Source organism: Saccoglossus kowalevskii, chromosome 21 (genome assembly GCF_978046115.1).
Source record: "Saccoglossus kowalevskii chromosome 21, keSacKowa6.1, whole genome shotgun sequence".
Lineage (NCBI taxonomy): Eukaryota > Metazoa > Hemichordata > Enteropneusta > Harrimaniidae > Saccoglossus > Saccoglossus kowalevskii.
The window spans coordinates 14040480-14068394 of record NC_140661.1 but is presented as its reverse complement, the minus strand read 5'-3'; the positions used below and the strand labels follow the sequence as shown (position 1 = coordinate 14068394).

General features: G+C 38.8%; 1 protein-coding gene and 1 pseudogene across 2 annotated transcripts; one reads left to right on the top strand and one right to left on the bottom strand.

Moving 5' to 3' along the window:
- The first annotated feature begins 63 nt into the window (after window positions 1-63).
- On the top strand, window positions 64-27915 carry LOC102802873 (CBP80/20-dependent translation initiation factor-like). Of its 2 annotated transcripts, none has more exons than XM_006811979.3 (4): window positions 64-212; window positions 7075-7506; window positions 15753-15806; window positions 25290-27915. In XM_006811979.3, the coding sequence occupies exons 1-4, from the start codon at window positions 75-77 to the stop codon at window positions 25494-25496; spliced, it is 831 nt and encodes a 276-aa protein (XP_006812042.1). In that variant the 5' UTR covers window positions 64-74; the 3' UTR covers window positions 25497-27915. The 2 variants fall into 2 exon arrangements, with proteins under 2 accessions (XP_006812042.1, XP_077867475.1); XM_078011349.2 differs by lacking the exon at window positions 25290-27915 and adding an exon at window positions 15973-16089.
- On the bottom strand, window positions 1486-4826 carry LOC144357781 (uncharacterized; annotated as a pseudogene).

Here is a 27915-nt window from a genome sequence, read left to right as displayed (position 1 = left end):
AAATTCATTGATTAACAGCTTTAAATTCTTCGGGTCTCTCCGGAAGAGTTAAAGCGTCAAGAGGGAAATTCAAGATGTCTGCTGATACAGCTACTGGGTCACCAGTCGCGAGTCTTCGTGTAATTGGACGTGGACGTGGTTTTAGAAATACGTCGGAAAGTATTCAAACGCCACTTAGGCGGCCAAATGTCGGACCTGTCGTTGAGCAATCGGTAAGGTTCTCCTCATTTTGTATGAACCACATTTCGAACTGAACCCTCTCTGTCGAGTCCCTGCGTCAACCATGACCTCCGGTTCTTAACAATAACATGTGTCACTTTGATTTCTATGTTCTTTTCTGCAAATGTGCTTTTATGGAAATTTACAAAAACTTTGTGGTGATTGTAAACATTCCCCATACAATACCTGCTTCCTGGGGATTGAATACAAGATGTACAGTGGCCCCTGGTTTTGCCCAAATTTTGTTTTCCGGTGTACATGTGTATTCAGGACTATCCCCCCCCCCGGAATTGTTTGTGTGGGTCAGCATTCTTGATTACATTCCAGTACAGACCGGGATGACTGCATTACAGTTCCGGGTCTGTGATCATAGAACAGTCCTGTTGATTTATACATCAATATTAACTTGCGACAAAGTAAGTCACAGAATTTGTTTTCTCATTCTGTTAAAGCGCGGCTCCGCAATCCCAGGAATTGCACCAGTGCATCATGGGAAATGTAATTTGCATGGTCCGCCCAGTTGTTTACTTGGTACACAGCTGTTATCATTTCAACTGAAGGCGTTAATTCCGTAAGCTAACATCATGCATTACGCTATTATCTGATTTGAAAGGACTTGCTGAATCCCGTTGTTCGACGTTCACTGGGCCTACGCACTCTTTTGAAAGCCATTTTCTGTGTTTTTTTTCGCTCGTGGTTGACTGTAAAGCACAATTTCTGTAAATGGCGTTACGGCATTGTAAGGTTCTCTCTGAATTGAGCTCATGCTTTCTTGCTATATTGTACTAATATGTTACAAGTGCGACCTTTCTATACAATGTATTCATTCATTCACAACCTGTACGTTACGAGCGTGATGTATTCATACTACGTGCTGTGCTATGTTGCCGTGGGTTTATTTATAAATATAATGAGTACGTAGTTGCAACAAGCCAGTTATTATTAAAAATCTAAATAGGCAAAGTTATGAGTAAATCAATATAGATACATCGAACATGCAACGTGCGGATCATGAATAAATAGTTATAAGTAAACTTTTGACAAAAATCCGTTGCTGAAAATTTGGGGTGGTAAATGGTGACCGAAACTTTTATTCACCACTTCTAACTTGAACAGATCAAAACAACATGGTAATTGTTGCCATTGCTTCCGCAAAATGGCTGGCACAATAAAATAATGGACTACTCTGTTATATTAACTGTACATGTATTTTTTATTTAAAATTATCTTTACATCGTTTATGTTTTACTTGTTTTGTCTAAAACATTACTGCATCAATCTGTTCCAAATATTCGCATGGCAAATATACGTCTTCGAAGTCAGGTTTCGTTTACCCGACCTCCTCCTTGGCGCTCTTGCATTCTGTCCCACAGTCACAGACGTAGCAGGGCGGTCAACATTTTCATTCTGTCGGAGAAAATAATTAAATTGTAACTATAAGATTTGTTAGCCAGTGTCAACAGAAAACGCAATAATTTAGAGTTGGCAACGATGCGGACGCAATTACATACCCAGTCAAGGCAGGTGAGATCACTTCGGAATTTGTAGGAATCCCTGAGCTGAAAGTTGATTCTCTTGTCGTGGTAAAGTAACGCAACAATGTTGAATGTCTCAACATAGTGAGTGTCTATACACTGGAAATAATAACAATATGAATCGCTTAGAAAATAAATTGTGGATTTTGTAAATAAATATTGTATTAATTATAATCGTGAAGTAAGCACAACTTACATCGACGTAACTCAACGGGTTTCTGTATATAGAAGTTTGTTTTATAAATTTCTGCAATAAATTAATAGCAACAGGACTTCTCATTATTGTAAATGACAGCTCGTAGTTCGCTTGTGTGTAAATGAAAAAAATATATGTAAAAAGTCAACATTTATTTTAGCTTCGACTTTTAAAGCAACGTTGAAAATCTGTAGATAAATTGTTGTACCTGGTAGTGGTTGACAATATTTTCGAGACTGGCTATCAGTGCGGCAGCTGCGGCATCCCTGTCCCTATTGTTGCCTGCAAGTGTTGTCTTAGCTTTTTTCATGGCCCAATAAAAATGCGTCTTTACGGAAGCAGCTTTTTAAAATAAAGAAAAAGAATTACATATCTATATATATATATATATACATTGCACATAAATCACAATGTTCTAACATCGATAACATTATTCAATATTGACAATACAAAACCACAAATCACGAGTAAGACATACCTTTATCCGACAGTTCTCTGTGCCATGTTTTGTTATGGTTCCTTGCAGCGCCCTTGGTTATGTTTTTTATTTTCTTTCCAATTTCTTTGGTAGCTAGGCAATGAACATATTTATTTGATTTAGTAATACAATATCTTAATATATAGCTAAGTGTTCGAAATTAAATCATGTATACGCAACTAATTGTAATGTAAGTAATATATTTACCATGCCATGTGTCGTTGCTACTGACTGTGTCTGGACGTTCCTCTCTCAGGAATTTATTTACGGACATGTTTTTGTCGTGGCCATGCACCAATATTGGTACTCCTGTAAAAGAGACAGCAATATGAATGACGTGGGTTTCGTTGCAGTCTGGTACAATAGATATGAATCGTGTTTTAAATCAGCATGTAAATATTACTGTACCTTCGTCATCTGCCCACTGGTAAAACCGTCTAACTCCAACCATTTCGTGTCTCTGGCTGCATGTATTGTCATGTTTAGTCATCAACTCTTTGTGGATGCATTTGTGTGTTCTAGATATTTTAATAACAAAATATACAAGCAATATATTGTAAATCACACTAAAGTTTGAGGATGTACTTATGTTTTAATAAATACTATTTTGAAAGAAGTCTATATTTCATAACATATAAAGAATATCACGCGAATACGTATTTCGAGTTGATATGCCAACAGAGGTAAGTGCAACAGTTTCATGTTCACAGCTAGCTAGCTGTTCACAGTTATTACTAATCTATCTTTCTTGTTATAAACAATACACAAAGCGTCCATGGATTAATACGTACATGTCTCCCAAGAACACTACATCACTGTGTTTTGAATTTTTTCTTGTGCCATGTCTGGCATCCGACACAATGTCAATACCTTGTCTTGTCTCACGGTTTTCCGAAGCATATTCCTGTAATAACATAAATTGATTTTTGCATAGATGAGAAATGTGGGTCACATCTGAATTACCTTATATTATCGATAACTGAATAATATAACTGTTGCATTATGAGATGGCGGTTTGTTATCAATAGCTGATGTAATAATATTGCACACAACGGGATGTACACATGAATATATAGTGGTCACGTTTTCCCTAATTTCATACCTCATGTAAAGCATCCTGCATTGATTCATTTGCGGCATCAGAAACATGTACTTGGCAATTCTGAAAAACTGTAGACATAAACAAAAAGTATACAGGTCAGTCTCAGATAATATAATGTTGTGTGGACGTGTTATAAAATATATCATTGTACAGGTGTATGCAATATTATAAACACAAATGTTTACGGTCATTATTTTAGAAAGTGGATATTTACATGATTTCCTGTACGATTTCTTTATAATTCCCATATTAGCGGCATCCACTATCACTTTGTACTCTTGCTCTCTCATGCCGGATGCATAGAATCCATGCAGCAGTCTGATTAGTAAATATGAAAGAATTGTTCTTTCGTTATTGTTGCGTGTAAACATGGAAACTAAAAATATCAACCGTGGTGTGTTTGTCAGTCATTGCTGCTTGATGTGAGTTACAAACGCGTACGAATTCTACATTTTTTTACAAATGGGATTCTAGTTGTCCTCGTGTTCATTTACTAATAACTGTACATGTACATAGCAAGCAATGCTCATTTATAAGTGTCAAGTCACGAAACAAATATAACAATACGCAGTGTGAGCAAATCACGAGTTATGAGTAAATATAAATACGCTGTTTCTACAACGTGATAAAATAATAATTATGACTCGAAAAAAGTACAATAAAAACACAAAGAACTGAAATACAAAAGAATAAATAAACGACTGCGAAAAACATGTTAGAGGAAATACTAGTAATTGTGAATACACTCACCTATAATTTACCAAGAGTCTACCATTTGGCAAGTATGGCGATGAGTTCCAAGTAAATGCATGCTTGCAACTGCACCGAAAATGGAGTCTCGCTGCGTGACCAAGCATACAAGTCCTGTCCGTTATCATTAGGTTATCTGAACAGGTACGACTATGATGCTCGATGGTACTCGTCAGATTACGCATGGATGTCACCGTACTCAGAAACATCATTTCATTCGTTTTGTTTTTGTGGCATAGCTGATATACATTGTACCGGTCCGTCAAAAATTGCACCATTTTTGCTACCGTTATCAGGGTGGCAATCCTCGGAGCTGACCTTGTGGTTCATTAGAAAGAAGTCGATAACTTCGCTCAGGATCGAGTAATTTGCATTTCTGACGATATCAACTCGAGACCGTAGAGTTGACAATTTGTTTAGCAGTAACCTCTTTTCTTATGCGGAAGGAGCGGAAAATTCTATCTGACCGCGAATAGTTGAGTCACGTTGCCTTCGTTGGTTGCGTGCCTTGATTGCTTCTTTAGTCATAGACGGCCTAACATCCATTTTTTTTTTATAAATGTGCATGTTATAAAATATATAAAATGTGTTTTAAAAAAATCGAAATAACAGTAAATATAAATACAAAATTTGTTGAAGTGTCAAAACTTTAAAAACTAATTATATTATAAAAAACGAAGTAAAAAGGATTAAAAAATGATGTAAGTAAAAAAACTGAATAATTGAAAGAGGTTTACGTATATGACGAGTGAGCAAGTGGCTATGAGCGTTGAATGTACCAACATAAATCTGTATCGTCAGTTTTATAATTTACATATGATAAGGTGATGTTGTCTCACACTTCTAACGTCCACTGTCATGAAATTGTATTGTCCAAAAAGGGAAACTATTGTTTATACCCATTTGCACTTGTTTCCGGAAGCATAGCAGAACTTCACGTACTTGAAGTCAAGTGTACGTGTTTGGCGGGACATTTGATTGCACCTTTACCGTGTAACAGCCAACATGCACACAATAACGATACATGTCTCGGAAGCACAAGAGGCCGCGATACACGCTCTATTCTCCCACTCTGATTGGGATTTAGTTTACGAGAACCAGGCGGAGGAAGAACTAGATTTAGATGATAGTGGATTGGAGCCTGATCTGGTTGTCGAGAGAGTCGTCGGGCAAAACGAGTGTGGGTTTTGTCTTAGTCAACCTTGTGTGACAACAAACAGGCAAGATTGGTTGGGAAATGGCCAGGGTCCGTGCTATTAGGCGTCGTTTATACAAAAAGTATTGAACGATGCTCGGACGACGAAATGCGTGGACTGACGAATAATACATCCAGCGCAAGTCACAACTTATGAGGGCTGATGACGTTGTGGTCACACAAAGAGAAGTGATGTCGGAGTGTGTTGTAAGACAGATACGCGGACTGTATCCCAATCTCCCAGGCGTGCCTTATATGGGTCATCTCTGGTACTGAAAAATATGTGTCTTTCATTGATACAAACGAACTAAACAGCCCTTTTCAGGGCCAACAAATATTCCAAAAAGAGAACCACCGTATTGTCAATTACTTGCATCATGAAATAACTAGTTTATTTGAATAACCTACACAATGTAGTTGTCGTACAACGTTTGCCATAATGTGTCTTGTCGGCTCGGCAATAATGACGTTATGCAACGTCAAAAAAACAAAAACAAAACAAAACTTTATTATACGTATACGGCTGTGCGGCACGGGTCCGACACCAAATATACATGAATATATGAAAGGGCTAAATATTTCACTACGGGTGAATGGCATGTTTCAGGGAACATAATTTTTTGTGAGACCTTTCAATTTATTTATTTCGAGAACGACGAGAAATTTGAGAAGCATACTCGACATATTGTAGGGGACGTATTTGGGACTCCCTCGACTCTTTTCATCGATATCAGAGTGAAAACCATTTTTTTTTTCCAGCCCTGTAACCGCGAATGTCTTTCTTTGCGCACACACACTACAGAAATTATTGGTACATTGTATGTTTACGCAAAGTCCCTCCCCTCTCGCGCACACCCCAGCTTGTGCGATTCGCACTCGCTCGGGTCGAACCGCTTTGTGGAGCGCCGACGATGTCCCCTGAGATGAACGGACGGACAAACAGCTCACAGCATATCATTTATTAGCTCCACGATATCACTTACATGATCAACTCCGTAATTACATAAACATATCTAGAGATTGAACAAATAACTCGGGATTTACACCTTACATTTGCATAAACCCATGACTGACAGCCAGTTTGAGCAGTCAAAACGACTGTTTGAATCATGCTTTTCCGTCGCTTTTACGCGGAAATCGTACTGACATCGCACCGAACTCGTAAATTAACATCGCAGTTGTATCGCGGACATATTCATGTTTGTGTACGACATGAAAATAAAGCACCACAGGCGTTAAGATTGCCGAAAAGAGTGATTTTGCGGAGCACCCCGAAGAGATGTTTCACGCTTGAGTGTCATTTGCATACTGGAAAGTGGCGGCCATCTTTCCTTTTATACACCCAGACCCGCGGTTTAAATCTGTGTGATGTCAATGCACAAAATTAAACAATGAATTTCATTTGTTTGGAAATTTATAAAATAGCTTGAAACATTCACCCTGGAAGACAGTCCAAAAACACCCATTCCCCAAGAGTCTTTTATACAATAATTGGCCAATTTACTGTCATATTAACAATATTATTATTGCGAAAAATCAAGTTGTTTTAACTACTGTCAGAATTTCCAACACATTACAATCATTTCTCTTATTTTGCAGAGGTTAAGTCTGGCTGACATCACTCTGAAGATGCAGTATTTAACTCTGGAAACTGTTGATGAAGATGGTAAACAAATTAAAGGACTGGTGGAAAGATTCTCAACTTCCAGTACCAAGCTACAAGCTGTGGTACAAAGTCTTTACGAGTTGGCATTAGAGAATTACCATTACGCCGCTGTAGCTGCTAGATTATGTCATCGCATGGCAAATGTTGAAGTTGGGGAGACCAAGTTTCGGAACCTCGTCTTGAAGCTTCTGCAGGCGGACTATGAAGGGCGGGATATACTGAGGGGAGAAGGGAATGATAGTTATGATGCGTGTAGTTTATTTGCATTTGTTACTTTTCTTGTGGAGTTGTATGCATTGCTGAGAACACAGAATGGTGAACCACTGAGAGCGCTGTTAACCCCGGTGTTTGTCTGCCTGAAGGAGGTAAGATAATCACAAGTAAAGTTACTATAATCAATCTACTGTAAAATGACTAATTTTCACTGGGTTTAAATTTCGCATATTTACCATTTCAGGCATATTCAGTGGGTTTTAAATTCACGGTTTTATCATTTAGATAATGTGTTCTATGCTAAATTTTACATATTCACTGGGTTTTAATTTAGTGCATTTTCCAGTCAGCGAAATAAGCAAAATTAAAACCCTGTGAATAATTAACCCCTTTACAGTAATACAAAAGCACTAAAATAAGACTTTTTTCACCTGTCATTATGCACTACTAATAGAGCATTACAGTGTGTCATTTTATTCATTTTAGGATTTAACTTTCCACAAAGATTATATATTTATAAGATAAGGCAGGGTTGTCACTAAGAAAATGAACAGGGGTAGAATTTGAAACAACAGAAGGAGAACTGCCATGGCTGAAGTCCATGCCCAGTCCGTAGGCCCGGCACATGCCTGCCCTGTAACCTCTTGCTTAGCTGCAAAATGCAGAATAAATGTTTTTGCCACAATAACAGTGACCACTGGCCATCTGGCAAAATATGTAAACCACGATCTGAAACGTTAAACAGTACACAAAATTAAATAAACAAATATAAATGCAGTGTAGGTTATTACCAAACGCTTCAGCGTGGTATTAAGATTTTGTTTTCAGGCTTGGGTGGTACCAAGGTGGAAAATGGTTGCACATATGGGGGGTAATTCCTGGAATTGCAATAGAGAGGGTTCAGGCCGAAATACATATATATAGTGTTTCCATGTTTCGTCTGATATTTCTGTGGTATTCTGCTGCTGTAAATAATGCAAGATTTGTTCCGAAATTCAGTGTGTTGTGTGCACTCCAGGGTTATTCGTTTTTTTGCTCAAAACACCCCTATTTTTTAATGGGAGAGTCGAATAGTTTCACTCCCACTGGGAAATCTGCATTTTTACTTGAATGAGAGCTAACTAAACACATTTTCCAGACCGGCGAAAGTGTATGCAACAGCCAATGTTAACAGCCTGTCACGTGATTTTAGTCTGATTGTCAACATCAAAAGAGGCTAATCCATTTACGCAGGTGAAACTGGGAATAGAATATGTGAGGGATTGTATCAACAGAGATGTGTATAATGAAAAGTAACATCTATCCTTCTTTTGCATCGCTGAGCATTTCTGTTTTAGTATACTGGTTTGAAAATGTTGAATTTGCATGATTTGCAATGTGTTTTTTTACTGAAACTCCCCTATTGATCGAATCCCGGGTTTGAAAGAGAACGGCACACCACGTGATTCGTTTGAATACAATGGTGAAGGCACGCAAGCATGACTTACGTTGTCAGCAGTAGTCGCTGAGCTTCACGCTACAACTTCACTTGTGATGTTGCTTGTTAGCCGTGGATTGAATTAATCTTGATTACCGGTTAAAATGTTGCTTATTTGGCGTTGGTGATCTTTATTTGGAACTGGGTAACGTCGCCAGCAGAAACCTCCTGCGATTTTGATGTTGATGGTTGCGCCTCCATGGCAATCGCTAATTTTACTGCGGGTGGATCTTCCAAGAGCCCTTCGGAGTTTATAAAACTCATTCAACATACATAAAGTTCTCTCAGTCGTAGTAGTCCATGTGATGTACACCTAATATGCCAAACATGTTGCTGAACGATTTTGCCAATGAAAACAAGCCGGTTGGCGATCCACTCCACTAAAAAAAAACTAGCAATATGTTTTCGGCTGTTGCCATGGTAGGACATGAACGTGAAGCTAACGTCGGTTTATAACTAAAACCGGGCACCGTATACAAAGTTCGCAAAAAAAACATTCAGTCCTTAGAAGTCATTTTATTTTATTGCTAGGACGTATGCTGTTGTTAGGGATTGGTCAGTTACTTCGGCCTGGGGGTGGATCAGTAGGGGGGTTACCCTGATTTTGATTTTGCGAATGGGGGGGGGGCACCCTGTTTTCCACAATTCACACACGCGCTTATGCATATATTTTTTAGTCCCCGTTTGGACGTAGTCCGAAAACGGGGACTTATGTTTTGCCCTGTGTGCGTCCGTCCGTGCGTCCGTGATCACCTGTATCTCGAACATGCATGGACCGATTAAGTTCAAACTTCACTCATACATCACACATTATATGGGACATATGCACATTCATTTTTTTCATGATCCGATTAACGATAGCCGAATAGCGGCCATTTTAAGGCCGAAAATGCATCAAAATCGCACATTTTCACCATTCCGGACCCGGATCTCAGTTATGCATGGACGGATTTTGTTCAAATTTGGTACATACATTAAATATAATAGGACCTTGATGCACGTCATTTTTTTTTGGATCGGGTTTGAAATGGCCGACTGGCGGCCATTTTGTTTTAAAGAATTCAGCTCTAGATCCGTATCTGAGACATGCTTGGATTGATCGAGTTCAAACTTCACACACACAAGGTACATCATGTCACAAATATGTATGTGCATTTGTTTCATGATCTCATTAATGATAGCCAAATGGCGGCCGCTTTAAGGCCGAAAATGCATTGAAATCGCACATTTTCACCATTCCGGACCCGGATCTCAGTTATGCATGGACGGATTTCGTTCAAATTTGGTACATACATTAAACATAATAGGACCTTGATGCACATCATTTTTTTTTTCGGATTAAGTTCGAAATGGCCGACTGGCGGCCATTTTATTAAAGAATTCAGTTCTGGATCAGTATCCAAGACATGTCTGGATTGATCAAGTTCAAACTTCACACACACATGGTACATCATGTCACAAATAGATATGTGCATTTGTTTCATGATCTGCTTAACAATAGCTGAATGATGGCCATTTTAAGGCCGAAAATGCATCAAAATCACGTATTTTCACAATTTCGGAACCGGATCTCAGTCATGCATGGATCGATTTTATTCAGATTTAGTACAATGTGTTGTACATATGCAGGTGCATTTCGGTCATGATCTGCTTTGAATGTATATGTCACTCAAATATGAATGGAACGGGGATGTGTCATTGACAATGACTTGTTTAAATTTTATTTCAGAACAATAGATTAAAATGTTAATCGTACAAATGTGTTCTTAATAATAACTATTACCCATATTGCCTATAAATTTGTTGATGCAAAAAATGTTATAGGCTAAATATTTTGGGGTTGAAGTTGACAAATAACTAACAGATTATGCAATGCGGCAGAGCTCCATGCAATTATACAGTTAAGTTTTGAACACATCCCAAGTCCATGTGATATCAGATTATTTTATTTAAAGTCTGAAGTCACCATTGTATAAGATATTTACTGGATTTATCCAATTGTAGCTGGAGACGGAAAAACACGGCAATTAGTACAAAGAGCAGTGACAGTTTTTGTTCAGCAAATCAAAAAAGTTAAATGGATTCATGTATATGAATAAATATTTTTTTTTTTTTTTTTTAACTTTTAAATATGCATATTTTGCTCTGTAAAATACCAAAATCCAACACAAATTTATACAAAAATCAAAGTGTCCCTTGTTTTCATAAGCACAGACTGTGCTTCAGGTGTAAAGCTTTCCTGGTCTATAAGATATGAAAGATATATTAAATCCAAATTAGTTTTCAAACCGCCTAGATTCAAATCCTCTTTTCCTATCTTATAAGGGCGTTTATCAAGTGAGTACTCCACAGCTTTGTTTTTATTTACTATCTTTAGCAGCATAGATTTCCCTACTTCCTGCAGCCTTTTCTGTAGTCGTTTTTTGGCTTTATGCCTCCCCTCCCCTCCTAAGGTGACTGGTCTATTAAATGCAAACACTAAAAATTACGGCAAACCACAATATTTTCAATGCACATCATACATTTTGTAATCATGTCAGAGCCAAAACTGTTAATGTTTCTTTGTTTTTCGGGGGGGGGGGGGGGGGGGGTCAGCATGTTTTAAAATATAATGTTAGGGGGTCGCCCACTTTTCTTTGTTGATAGGGGTGGGTCAACTGAGATTTACAGCTGACAAAATGGAATCTGCCGACCCCCCCCCCCCCCCCAGGCCAGAGTAACTGAACAATCCCTTAAATTTATTATTTCCAACCGATAGTATTTTCTAGATTGCAGGCAGCATTTACAGTTCATTCAAAATTCAAAGTTGCGTCGGGATTACGTTGATACAGTGTAACAATGTCGGCGTCGGTGATCTCTTACCGGTGTGCAACGTAGCCAAAATAAAAGGCATGAATACAAGACTAGTGGGAGGTAATAAATTTGGGGTCGAAAGTATTCAAAAAACAGTTTTTGGGTGTTGCCATGGTAGCTGTGGACCAGGATTGTTTTGCCAATTAGTGACGGTACGACCTGCCTGTCAATTATAAACAAAATTAGCCAAGCCAAAAAAAATCTCAGTAAATTGTTGCCCACACTCAAGCGGATTAGAATGAGCTACGTCCATGCTTTTTAATCATAGAAATGTAGGGTGTGATACATTTGGCGTGAAGGTATTAAAAAATTCAGTTGTTGGCTGTTTCCATGGAAACGGTGGTCAGAATTTGTTTTCAGATTTTACCAATAGTAACTTTGTGCCCACACTCAAGCTGAGCAAAATGAGCTATGTCTGAGGTGTTGTTTCCACAATTTGTAGGAGATACATTTCCTGATAACTAGGGTGAAGGTGTGACCTACATTTACCTGCTAAGTTTGAGCGAAATCAGCCAAGCCAAACAAATCACAGAAGAATTAATACGTGAAAACACTAGAAATCACACACACACACACACACACAGATACACAAAATTAAAGTGATTTTAAGGGCAATCCAAGTGGAGCGAATCGCCAATACCATGTTCATTTGCATATTGACCGTGAAAATACCAAAAACATCATTGCATGGGTGATATGCAAATTAGTTTTAGTCAAAATAAGTTACTGCTTAGAAGTACCATTACTGTTGTTCAAATTTCATTTCACTCGGCAAATATATTCATGTACCCAAACGTAAAGTATCGTACTTCTAAATATTGTTTATATCTGCTATGTTTCGAAAAACGCTACTCTTGAACGGACTACTTTATTCGCTCTCAGACCTCATTTGCATATGGGGTGTGGAAGTACCGATTTTGATTTCAGGGACGAATCAAAATAAACTGCAGTATATATGTAATAATGTGGAATACTTCCTTTCACTGTGAACATTTTTCCGCTAAAATAAATTCCAGTGAAAATGCCATTTCCCTCATACTCTATTGAGACTTAACACAGCACAGTGAAAATTTGATTCACATCGTATGCTTGAAATTCTGTGTGATTTCATGAGAGTTGAAAATGAAAAAATTATATGACACCCAACCCTACCACTCCATACACAATGTAACCACACCTCCAAAACATCCTTTCACCAGTGTATTCTATTTGAATTCATTAGAAATTTAAATAAACAAATTATATGACAACGAACTTAATTATAATTTCAACCTCTAGTTCAGCACTGATTAAATAAACTACCTCATCTTTATGCCAACTTGAAGTTATTCAATGCCTACACCAGTGACTTCAAAATCTATGTTTCAATTCCAGGAATTTCACTTGCTATTAATTGTATGGAAGTGCCAGTCTTTTATTTTCTATTGTAATGTCAATTTCTTGTGATTACTCGGAAAATGAAGCTGTAACCACAGACCACAGTGCTGCAACTAAATCCTGGTATAAGCACCGGTTAGGCAGTCTTGAACTATGCATGTGAAGCCAGCTGAGAGGTATATCCAATCCTATAGATTTCTCATTGTTTGGTAACTATTTGCTGCAAATGCAACAAAAATCAATATAAAAATATTACCCACACAGCATTCTACAGGTTACTTGTATATTTAGTGTTTGATTATCACCAAAAAAAATAAAAACTCTGAATTACTTCAAAAATCAGGAAATTAAATAAAAATATATAATTCCTAACAATGTATTATCATGGCTTGCATAAGTGTAATAGGAGATATCCACAGTCACTAATCTGACAACCATTACAAATCATGATCGTGCAGTCGGCACATGGCTACAGAAACTTTGATTGAAATTGAAGTATGACAACACAAAGAATGAGAAATTAAACTAAAAAAATATCTATTTGACAATTTATTTACTAGTATACACAGATCCCGGACACAGACGAACAGGATGGATAAACAATGTTTACATGCACTGACTGTGACAAAACTCTCGTCTTAATGTAGTCAGGCAATAGAAGAATGAATTACAAATACCATTATCAAAAATGGCAACAAGTCATGTTAATAGTCTTCGTCCGAACGGGAACTTATAATCCAGGTCTCCATGCGTTCGTCCGGAGTCGTATCTCAGAATCCCTTGGGCCGACATATGCACATGCAGTGGTTTAGCGATTCAATTCAAAATGGCCGACTGGCAGCCATCTTGTTTTTGAAAATGTTGTATTTTGGACATGCTTTGTCAGTTGTCATTTGAACTTGGTACATAGATTATTCATGTTAGAATACATGTCCATGACGATTTATTTCGCAATTGGATCAAAGATTCTATGCGGTATCTTGGACGTGCTCTGTTAGTTTTCATTCAAATTTGGCACATACATGTACTTTATACATGTTAGGATGCATGTCCATGACAATTTGTTTCAAAATCTAGTCAAGGATGGCCGATTGACAGCCATCTGACTTTTTGGCCTTACTACTATATTTCCACAATTTATGTACCATTTTCATTCGAATTTGGCTCATACATCATATACATATCAGTGTGTTTCATAATCAGATCAAAGATGGCCGAATAATGGCTGTTTTTATTTTTGGCCATATTACTACTACACGGAACACATGTTTTGATGTAAATAAACAATCTGTTGTATACGCCACTTGGAACTCAAGTTTCAAGGACACGCTCGCGACAACCCCTCCGCTTTAATATGACGAGCACAAAGAGAACTTTCAAACCTTTAAATGGGGACTGTGTCATTTTCAATGACTTGTTTTTTATTAATTTACCTTCATTCCATGGGTGTTTGATCATGCCACAATCAAAACATTGCTTGCAATTCAACTTTTGGTTTGGCGAATCACAGGGCACATTTCAATTAATCCACATGGTTAACTTCTTCTGTTCATATAATTTCACTATTTCAAGCCTTTTCACTGGGTCACTAATTTGGCATTAGAACAATGAGTTTTATTGTAATTTTTACATATTCATGTGGATTTAATTTAGCAGATTTTACTCATCAGTGAAAATGGAAATATTACAACACAGTGAATAATTAATGCATTTACAGTATGCTTCAAAACAGTATGAAAATGGTGAAATTACAACACAGTGAATAATTAATGCATTTACAGTATGCTCCAAAACAGTATGAAAATGGTGAAATTACAACACAGTGAATAATTAATGCATTTACAGTATGCTCCAAAACAGTATGAAAATGGTGAAATTACAACACAGTGAATAATTAATGCATTTACAGTATGCTCCAAAACAGTATGAAAATGTGAAATTAAAGGCCAATGAAAAATAGTTTTACAGTGTTCAAAAATCAACTAGCAAAGACACTGGAAAAAACCTCAGATGAACGTAAACCCTATTTGCATATATCACTGAGTTGTACATGTATATACTTGTCCTTTATAATATAGATCTTATAAAACTAATGTCTATGTTTTTACATATGGTGCATTTAATGTCAGTGATTATCAAACAAATTGGTACACTAGGTAAATTGCAAGTTGTGCAAGTTTTTAATCCTTTTTTATGTTTTAATTTTTTTGTCACAAATATTTACCGCGGAATGTTAGCAATGGTGAATTTTGTCCATTAGGTTCAAAATTAACAAAGAAATTATCCAAAAAATACCTAAAAGTTTGGCAGGTAAAAATGTGACGTTCAAAGTGTTAAAGAGCTAGTATCCATTAGCGTTTTTAGCGTGCATTTTTATCGTCGCTTAGGTATTAATTTTGTGTGTGTGCAGGTGACAATCCTTTCGCTTTAAATCAAATGTATTGATTGTTCCAATTCTTATTTAAATCAAATACATGTATACCGGTAAGATAAAAAAAACACCATGTTTCTCCCCTTTGTATTAATGTTAATATTACTGGTATACAAGTTTTAGTATCCGGTCATGTTTGACAATGATCGTGCTAAGATTTCCTTCTTTTACTATACATAACTTCCTATGGATCTATTTGTGAGTTTATGCCAAATATATCAGTGTATCCTGATATGTTGTGTTCTTGTATCATATTTCAGTTACTTACCGGGTTGGACAACACAGAGGAAGAGATGGAACATTGTGCTAGAGAGGTAAATTTACAATAAACATCTTTAAAAAATTACAAAATGCATTATATCATTATTATACAATAGAATTTGTTGTTAAAAGCTGTATTGCAACAGAAATAGAAAATATGCAAACAGTAGCTCAGTGCAAAATGTTTTTTTCTAATGATCTCTAATTAAACTATTACAGTACTACAAGCAAGAAAAAGATGTAGAATAAGAAGCTTTTCGTGGAAAATACCACAATGTATTAACTCTGGCTTCACGGCGACCTGGTTAATAAACAAATAATGTACTGCCTTTATGCATTCTTTGCAGTTTTTTTGTGCTAACCTTATATTAAATTGGTTTTAATAGTAAATATTAAAAGATTAATAGGGCTTGAACTTCAGTATTGGGAGGGCAGCCATTAACATGGGGGAATTGGCACATGGGAATGACATGGGAAATTAGCACATGGGAATAACATGGGGGAATTAGCACATGGGAATAACATGGGGAATTAGCACATGGGAATAACATGGGGAATTAGCACATGGGAATAACATGGGGAATTAGCACATGGGAATAACATGGGGGAATTAGCACATGGGAATGACATGGGGGAATTGGCACATGGGAATGACATGGGGAATTACCACATGGGAATGACATGGGGAATTAGCACATGCGAATAACATGGGGAATTAGCACATGGGAATAATATGGGGAATTAACACATGGGAATAACATGGGAAAATTAGCACATGGGAATAACATGGGGAATTAGCACATGGGAATAACATGGGGAATTAGCACATGCGAATAACATGGGGAATTAGCACATGGGAATAACATGGGAATTAGCACATGGGAATAACATGGGGAATTAGCACATGGGAATAACAGGGAATTAGCACATGGGAATAACAGGGAATTAGCACATGGGAATAACAGGGAATTAGCACATGGGAATAACAGGGAATTAGCACATGGGAATAACATGGGGAATTAGCGCATGGGAATAACATGGGGAATTAGCGCATGGGAATAACATGGGGGAATTAGCACATGGGAATAACATGGGGAATTAGCACATGGGAATAACATGGGGAATTAGCACATGGGAATAACATGGGGAATTAGCACATGGTAATAACATGGGGAATTAGCACATGGGAATAACAGGGAATTAGCACATGGGAATAACATTTGGAATTAGCACATGGGAATAACATTTGGAATTAGCGCATGGGAATAACATTTGGAATTAGCACATGGGAATAACATGGGAATTAGCACATGGGAATAACATGGGGAATTAGCACATGGGAATAACATGGGGAATTAGCACATGGGAATAACAGGGAATTAGCACATGGGAATAACAGGGAATTAGCACATGAGAATAACATGGGGAATTAGCGCATGGGAATAACATTTGGAATTAGCACATGGGAATAACATGGGGAATTAGCACATGGGAATAACAGGGAATTAGCACATGGGAATAACAGGGAATTAGCACATGCGAATAACATGGGGAATTAGCACATGGGAATAACATGGGGAATTAGCACATGGGAATAACATGGGGAATTAGCGCATGGGAATAACATGGGGAATTAGCGCATGGGAATAACATGCGGAATAACATGCGGAATTAGCACATGGGAATAACATGGGGGAATTAGCACATGGTAATAACAGGGAATTAGCACATGGGAATAACATGGGAATTAGCGCATGGGGAATTAGCACATGGGAAAAACATGGGGAATTAGCGCATGGGAATAACATGGGGAATTAGCACATGGGAATAACATGGGGAATTAGCACATGGGAATAACATGGGGAATTAGCACATGGGATTAACATGGGGAATTAGCACATGGGATTAACATGGGGAATTAGCACATGGGATTAACATGGGGAATTAGCACATGGGAATAACATGGGGAATTACCACATGGGATTAACATGGGGAATTAGCACATGGGAATAACAGGGGGAATTAGCGCATGGGAATAACATGGGGAATTAGCACATGGGATTAACATGGGGAATTAGCACATGGGATTAACATGGGGAATTAGCGCATGGGAATAACATGGGGAATTAGCACATGGGAATAACATGGGAATTAGCACATGGGATTAACATGGGGAATTAGCACATGGGATTAACATGGGGAATTAGCACATGGGAATAACATGGGGAATTAGCACATGGGAATAACATGGGGAATTACCACATGGGATTAACATGGGGAATTAGCACATGGGAATAACAGGGGGAATTAGCGCATGGGAATAACATGGGGAATTAGCACATGGGAATAACAGGGGGAATTAGCGCATGGGAATAACATGGGGAATTAGCACATGGGATTAACATGGGGAATTAGCACATGGGAATAACATGGGGAATTAGCACATGGGAATAACATGGGGAATTAGCACATGGGAATAACATGGGGGAATTAGCACATGGGAATAACATGGGGAATTAGCGCATGGGAATGACATGGGGAATTACCACATGGGATTAACATGGGGAATTAGCACATGGGAATAACAGGGGGAATTAGCGCATGGGAATAACATGGGGAATTACCACATGGGATTAACATGGGGAATTAGCACATGGGAATAACATGGGGAATTAGCACATGGGAATAACATGGGGAATTACCACATGGGATTAACATGGGGAATTAGCACATGGGAATAACATGGGGAATTAGCGCATGGGAATAACATGGGGAATTAGCACATGGGAATAACATGGGGAATTAGCGCATGGGAATAACAGGGAATTAGCACATGGGAATAACATGGGGAATTACCACATGGGAATAACATGGGGAATTAGCACATGGGAATAACATGGGGAATTACCACATGGGATTAACATGGGGAATTAGCACATGGGAATAACATGGGGAATTAGCACATGGGAATAACATGGGGAATTACCACATGGGAATAACATGGGGAATTACCACATGGGATTAACATGGGGAATTAGCACATGGGATTAACATGGGGAATTACCACATGGGATTAACATGGGGAATTAGCACATGGGAATAACATGGGGAATTAGCACATGGGAATAACATGGGGAATTACCACATGGGAATAACATGGGGAATTAGCACATGGGAATAACATGGGGAATTAGCACATGGGAATAACATGGGGAATTACCACATGGGAATAACATGGGGAATTACCACATGGGATTAACATGGGGAATTAGCACATGGGATTAACATGGGGAATTAGCACATGGGAATAACATGGGGAATTACCACATGGGAATAACATGGGGAATTAGCACATGGGAATAACATGGGGAATTAGCACATGGGAATAACATGGGGAATAACATGCGGAATTAGCACATGGGAATAACATGGGGAATTACCACATGGGATTAACATGGGGAATTAGCGCATGGGATTAACATGGGGAATTAGCACATGGGAATAACATGGGGAATTAGCACATGGGAATAACATGGGGAATTAGCACATGGGATTAACATGGGGAATTAGCACATGGGAATAACATGGGGAATTAGCGCATGTGATTAACATGGGGAATTAGCACATGGGAATGACATGGGGGAATTAGCACATGGGAATAACATGGGGAATTAGCACATGGGAATAACATGGGGAATTAGCACATGGGAATAACATGGGGAATTAGCACATGGGAATAACATGGGGAATTAGCACATGGGAATAACATGGGGAATTAGCACATGGGAATAACATGGGGAATTAGCACATGGGAATAACATGGGGAATTAGCACATGGGAATAACATGGGGGAATTGGCACATGGTAATAACATGGGGAATTAGCACATGGGAATAACAGGGAATTAGCACATGGGAATAACATGGGGGAATTGGCACATGGGAATAACATGGGGAATTAGCACATGGGAATAACATGGGGGAATTGGCACATGGTAATAACATGGGGAATTAGCACATGGGAATAACATGGGGAATTAGCACATGGGAATAACATGGGGGAATTGGCACATGGTAATAACATGGGGAATTAGCACATGGGAATAACAGGGAATTAGCACATGGGAATAACAGGGGGAATTAGCACATGGGAATAACATGGGGAATTACCACATGGGAATAACATGGGGAATTAGCACATGGGAATAACATGGGGAATTAGCACATGGGAATAACATGGGGAATTAGCACATGGGAATAACATGGGGAATTAGCACATGGGAATAACATGGGGAATTAGCACATGGGAATAACATGGGGGAATTGGCACATGGTAATAACATGGGGAATTAGCACATGGGAATAACAGGGAATTAGCACATGGGAATAACATGGGGGAATTGGCACATGGGAATAACATGGGGAATTAGCACATGGGAATAACATGGGGGAATTGGCACATGGTAATAACATGGGGAATTAGCACATGGGAATAACAGGGAATTAGCACATGGGAATAACAGGGAATTAGCACATGGGATTAACATGGGGAATTAGCACATGGGAATAACAGGGGGAATTAGCGCATGGGAATAACATGGGAATTACCACATGGGATTAACATGGGGAATTAGCACATGGGAATAACATGGGGAATTAGCGCATGGGATTAACATGGGGAATTAGCGCATGGGAATAACATGGGAATTAGCACATGGGAATAACATGGGGAATTAGCACATGGGAATAACATGGGGAATTAGCGCATGGGAATAACATGGGGAATTAGCACATGGGATTAACATGGGGAATTAGCGCATGGGATTAACATGGGGAATTAGCACATGGGAATAACATGGGGAATTAGCACATGGGAATAACATGGGGAATTAGCACATGGGAATAACATGGGGAATTAGCGCATGGGAATAACATGGGGAATTAGCACATGGGAATAACATGGGGAATTAGCACATGGGAATAACATGGGGGAATTGGCACATGGTAATAACATGGGGAATTAGCACATGGGAATAACATGGGGAATTAGCGCATGGGAATAACATGGGGAATTAGCACATGGGAATAACATGGGGAATTAGCGCATGGGAATAACATGGGGAATTAGCACATGGGAATAACATGGGGAATTAGCACATGGGAATAACATGGGGGAATTGGCACATGGTAATAACATGGGGAATTAGCACATGGGAATAACAGGGAATTAGCACATGGGAATAACAGGGAATTAGCACATGGGATTAACATGGGGAATTAGCGCATGGGATTAACATGGGGAATTAGCACATGGGATTAACATGGGGAATTAGCACATGGGAATAACATGGGGAATTAGCGCATGGGAATAACATGGGGAATTAGCACATGGGATTAACATGGGGAATTAGCGCATGGGATTAACATGGGGAATTAGCACATGGGAATAACATGGGGAATTAGCACATGGGAATAACATGGGGAATTAGCGCATGGGAATAACATGGGGAATTAGCACATGGGAATAACATGGGGAATTAGCACATGGGAATAACATGGGGGAATTGGCACATGGTAATAACATGGGGAATTAGCACATGGGAATAACAGGGAATTAGCACATGGGAATAACAGGGAATTAGCACATGGGAATAACAGGGGGAATTAGCGCATGGGAATAACATGGGGGAATTGGCACATGGTAATAACATGGGGAATTAGCACATGGGAATAACAGGGAATTAGCACATGGGAATAACAGGGGGAATTAGCACATGGGAATAACATGGGGAATTACCACATGGGAATGACATGGGGAATTACCACATGGGAATAACATGGGGAATTAGCACATGGGAATAACATGGGAATTAGCGCATGGGAATGACATGGGGAATTAGCACATGGGAATAACATGGGGAATTACCACATGGGAATGACATGGGGAATTACCACATGGGAATAACATGGGGAATTAGCACATGGGCTTAGCATGGGGAATTAGCACATGGGAATAACATGGGGAATTAGCACATGGGAATAACATGGGGAATTAGCACATGGGAATAACATGGGGAATTAGCACATGGGAATAACATGGGGAATTAGCACATAGGAATAACATGGGGAATTAGCACATGGGAATAACATGGGGAATTAGCACATGGGAATAACATGGGGAATTAGCACATGGGAATAACAGGGGGAATTAGCGCATGGGAATGACATGGGGAATTACCACATGGGAATGACATGGGGAATTAGCACATGGGAATAACAGGGGGAATTAGCACATGGGAATAACATGGGGAATTAGCACATGGGAATAACAGGGGGAATTAGCGCATGGGAATAACATGGGGAATTAGCGCATGGGATTAACATGGGGAATTAGCACATGGGAATAACATGGGGAATTAGCACATGGGAATGACATGGGGAATTACCACATGGGAATAACATGGGAATTAGCGCATGGGAATAACATGGGGAATTAGCACATGGGAATGACATGGGGAATTACCACATGGGATTAACATGGGGAATTAGCACATGGGAATGACATGGGGAATTAGCACATGGGATTAACATGGGGAATTAGCACATGGGAATAACATGGGGAATTGGCACATGGGAATAACATGGGGAATTAGCACATGGGAATAACATGGGGAATTACCACATGGGATTAACAGGGGGAATTAGCGCATGGGAATAACATGGGGAATTAGCGCATGGGATTAACATGGGGAATTAGCACATGGGAATAACATGGGGAATTAGCACATGGGAATGACATGGGGAATTACCACATGGGAATAACAGGGGGAATTAGCACATGGGAATAACATGGGGAATTAGCACATGGGAATAACATGGGGAATTAGCACATGGGAATAACAGGGGGAATTAGCGCATGGGAATAACATGGGGAATTAGCGCATGGGATTAACATGGGGAATTAGCACATGGGAATAACATGGGGAATTAGCACATGGGAATGACATGGGGAATTACCACATGGGAATAACATGGGAATTAGCGCATGGGAATAACATGGGGAATTAGCACATGGGAATGACATGGGGAATTACCACATGGGATTAACATGGGGAATTAGCACATGGGAATAACAGGGGGAATTAGCACATGGGATTAACATGGGGAATTAGCACATGGGAATAACATGGGGAATTAGCACATGGGAATAACATGGGGAATTACCACATGGGAATAACATGGGGAATTAGCACATGGGAATAACATGGGGAATTACCACATGGGATTAACATGGGGAATTAGCACATGGGAATAACATGGGGAATTAGCACATGGGATTAACATGGGGAATTAGCACATGGGAATAACATGGGGAATTAGCACATGGGATTAACATGGGGAATTAGCACATGGGAATGACATGGGGAATTAGCACATGGGATTAACATGGGGAATTAGCACATGGGAATAACATGGGGAATTGGCACATGGGAATGACATGGGGAATTAGCACATGGGAATAACATGGGGAATTAGCACATGCGAATAACATGGGGAATTAGCACATGGGAATAACATGGGAATTAGCACATGGGAATAACATGGGGAATTAGCACATGGGAATAACATGGGGAATTAGCACATGGGAATAACATGGGGAATTAGCACATGGGAATAACATGGGGAATTAGCACATGGGAATAACATGGGGAATTAGCACATGGGAATAACATGGGGAATTAGCACATGGGAATAACATGGGGAATTAGCACATGGGAATAACATGGGGAATTAGCGCATGGGAATGACATGGGGAATTAGCACATGGGAATAACATGGGGAATTAGCACATGGGAATAACATGGGGAATTAGCACATGGGAATAACAGGGGGAATTAGCACATGGGAATAACATGGGGAATTAGCACATGGGAATAACAGGGGGAATTAGCACATGGGAATAACATGGGGAATTAGCACATGGGAATAACATGGGGAATTAGCACATGGGAATAACATGGGGAATTAGCACATGGGAATAACATGGGGAATTACCACATGGGATTAACATGGGGAATTAGCACATGGGAATAACATGGGGAATTAGCACATGGGATTAACATGGGGAATTAGCACATGGGAATAACATGGGGAATTAGCACATGGGATTAACATGGGGAATTAGCACATGGGAATGACATGGGGAATTAGCACATGGGATTAACATGGGGAATTAGCACATGGGAATAACATGGGGAATTGGCACATGGGAATGACATGGGGAATTAGCACATGGGAATAACATGGGGAATTAGCACATGCGAATAACATGGGGAATTAGCACATGGGAATAACATGGGAATTAGCACATGGGAATAACATGGGGAATTAGCACATGGGAATAACATGGGGAATTAGCACATGGGAATAACATGGGGAATTAGCACATGGGAATAACATGGGGAATTAGCACATGGGAATAACATGGGGAATTAGCACATGGGAATAACATGGGGAATTAGCGCATGGGAATGACATGGGGAATTAGCACATGGGAATAACAGGGGGAATTAGCGCATGGGAATGACATGGGGAATTAGCACATGGGAATAACATGGGGAATTACCACATGGGAATGACATGGGGAATTACCACATGGGAATAACATGGGGAATTAGCACATGGGCTTAGCATGGGGAATTAGCACATGGGAATAACATGGGGAATTAGCACATGGGAATAACATGGGGAATTAGCACATGGGAATAACATGGGGAATTAGCACATGGGAATAACATGGGGAATTAGCACATAGGAATAACATGGGGAATTAGCACATGGGAATAACATGGGGAATTAGCACATGCGAATAACATGGGGAATTAGCACATGGGAATAACATGGGAATTAGCACATGGGAATAACATGGGGAATTAGCACATGGGAATAACATGGGGAATTAGCACATGGGAATAACATGGGGAATTAGCACATGCAAATAACATGGGGAATTAGCACATGGGAATAACATGGGAATTAGCACATGGGAATAACATGGGGAATTAGCACATGGGAATAACATGGGGAATTAGCACATGGGAATAACATGGGGAATTAGCACATGGGAATAACATGGGGAATTAGCACATGGGAATAACATGGGGAATTAGCACATGGGAATAACATGGGGAATTAGCACATGGGAATAACATGGGGAATTAGCACATGGGAATAACATGGGGAATTAGCACATGGGAATAACATGGGGGAAATGGTACCAAAACAAACTTATTGACTTTCAAGTCTGATATATTCTGGTTCATATCCATGATGCCTAAAGGTCACACATCCTGGTACTTGTCCAAACTTGTTTGGCATCAATTGTCATATTTGGTTTCATATTTAGTATCCAAGAACCTGAAGTATTTGGTATCATGTGACATTTTGTTTCACTTAACATGTATTTGGTGTCACATGATGTGTTTGGTGTCACATGATGTGTTTGGTGTCACATGACATATTTGCATTTATTTACAGCTGAAAAGAAGAGGAAAGTTCTTACATGAGCAAGATTCATCCCGTATGGAGGAGCTGTTACGGTCATTACGCGACAAGATAGTAGATTCCGAAACATCCGGCTATGCAAGGTGTTTACTGCTGGAAGTACTAGAAATGAATGCTAGAGGCTGGGCTCTCACTGATGAAACAAAGGAATATTATAAACATGCTATTGATAGAGTTTAACGGTCAACAAACCATGTGGAGAGATACTTTCTGAACAGACTTGAGTTACATGGATCCAAGGGGGTTGTCCAGTGGAGAGGAAATGGCTATCCTCTGACCAGACTGGGATAATCAGAGGTTAAAACGTAACTTAAGTTACACTGACCAATGTTTGTGGTCCAGTGGAGAGGAAATGGCTATCCTCTGACCAGACTGGGATAATAAGAGGTTAAAACGTAACTTAAGTTACACTGACCAATGTTTGTGGTCCAGTGAAGAGGAAATGGCTATCCTCTGACCAGACTGGGATAATCAGAGGTTAAAACGTAACTTAAGTTACACTGACCAATGTTTGTGGTCCAGTGGAGAGGCAGCTATAACAAGTTACAAGGTCTCCTCCGTGTTTGATTGCTATAGGAGGAGTTTCATTTCACTCAGGCAAAACGTTTATCTATATTTTTATTTACATTTTACATTATGGGGACAGTAACATTTCATCTATTTTACTTGCCTGAAAACAACACTGTTGTCAGAAACTAAACATGTGCATATTCTGTGGTTATTATTCTTTTATTATCATGCAGTTTGTTTAAAAACAATACAACAGCAAGTGATTCGTTAACTGTCCAGTGCCTTATCACAAAAAGCTGAACTGTGTTGAAGTCTGATGTGTAATTTGGTATTTTGTCAAATTGTGTTTTTCACTAGCTTGTCCAAAAATTGTGCTTTTAGGTTTTTTTTAGCTTCGCTGTTGACATTGTCGATCGAAACATATCATATGAGTGTTGTCCGTCGTCGTCCGTGTCAATGTTTTACTTTTTTGACTTCTACTTGAAAACTACAAGCCTGAATGCTTTGATACTTTGTGTATATGTTCCTTGGGTAGACCTTTCTTTGATTTGTTCATTTCATGATGATATCTTCAATTCTCTAATTTTGGTGAATATTTTTGTCATTTTTGGTAAAAAGTGATATTTTCGACTTCTTGTTGAAAACCGCAAGTCCAATTGCTTTGATATTACATATATAGGTACTACATGTGGTCCTCCCTCAGATTTGTTCATTTTGTGATGATATCTTCAATTATCTAATTTTGATGAATATTATTGGTAAAAAGTGATATATTTGACTTCTTGTTAAAAACCGCAAGTCCAATTGCTTTGGTATTATACATATAAGTACTACCGTAAAATCTGCATTATAAGCCGCATAGAAGTCGCACCAATTCTTTTTGAATAATTGAGAACCAAAAATTCATCATTTCTCTTATATGTAGATGCTCTAATAGAAGCCGCATCTCCTGTTTCATTATACCATTTTAATAGAAGCCACTGCTTTTAATGCAGATTTTACAGTACATGTGGACCTCTCTCAGATTTGTTCATTTTGTGATATCTTCAATTTTCCAATTTTGATGAATATTTTTGTCATTTTTGGTGAAAAGTGATATTTTTGAATTCTTGTTAAAAACAGCAAGTATTCATATTGTTTATTTTCTAATGATATTTTCAGTTCTTTAATTGAAATGTGCATTGCTAACAGCGGAACTATCTCAGCCGACAGGCTGCTTGTTTATTTTAACAGCTCTCTAAAAACAGATCATCATGTAAACATTTGTGAGCACTGAGCACTTTACTGTATGCACACCTGTGTAATTACAACAACAGTGTTACCTATGGCGTAGTCAACCCTAATTGTGTTACCTCATGTAAGCATGTATAGGAAGAAATAGATTATATTTAGATCCTCAGTAATTGCTACTTTAATGAATGTATTTTTTCGTATGGCTTGCTTAATATTTAAATTTTCACTCTGTATCGATATTCTCGGGAGCAGACTTCTAGGCATTTTCACCGCCTGGCAACCATCACAGTGAAAACAAAGGTAGAAAACTACTTTGGGATAGTTGAGACTCTCCTGAACAGCGTAACTAGATTATCCCTACATGTGTAACATATAACAAATTCGGTTGCTCAATATTATCGGTACTTTAAAGTTCCACAGCAGCTCACGCAGACCCCATAGAAATGCATGGTAGAGTGATGCCTGTCTTCAAAACCTATAGCTTTTTGTGACGTGGCTCCGCATCTGAGAATATCTCTGCTTACAAAGATGATGCTCTTTTCTTCATTCTTCACGCAGATAATAAACGAGACGCACCATATCATAAAAAGTAGTAGCATGATAATGAGATCTAGATATAATTTCAATTTTTTCTTCAATTATACATACCGGTACTTGCAATCAACATACATGTACCAACAGCATTAACTGCCACCATAACCACACAAAGTTTTCGTGTTGAAAGTAGTGCAACAGATGAAAGTACTACACCATATATATTTTTACAGATACTGCCATGATTGTTTTATTACTTACTGTTCCATTCATAGTTGTATTCTATTTTTGAATTTTTTATTAAAGTATTTCAAACCAATTA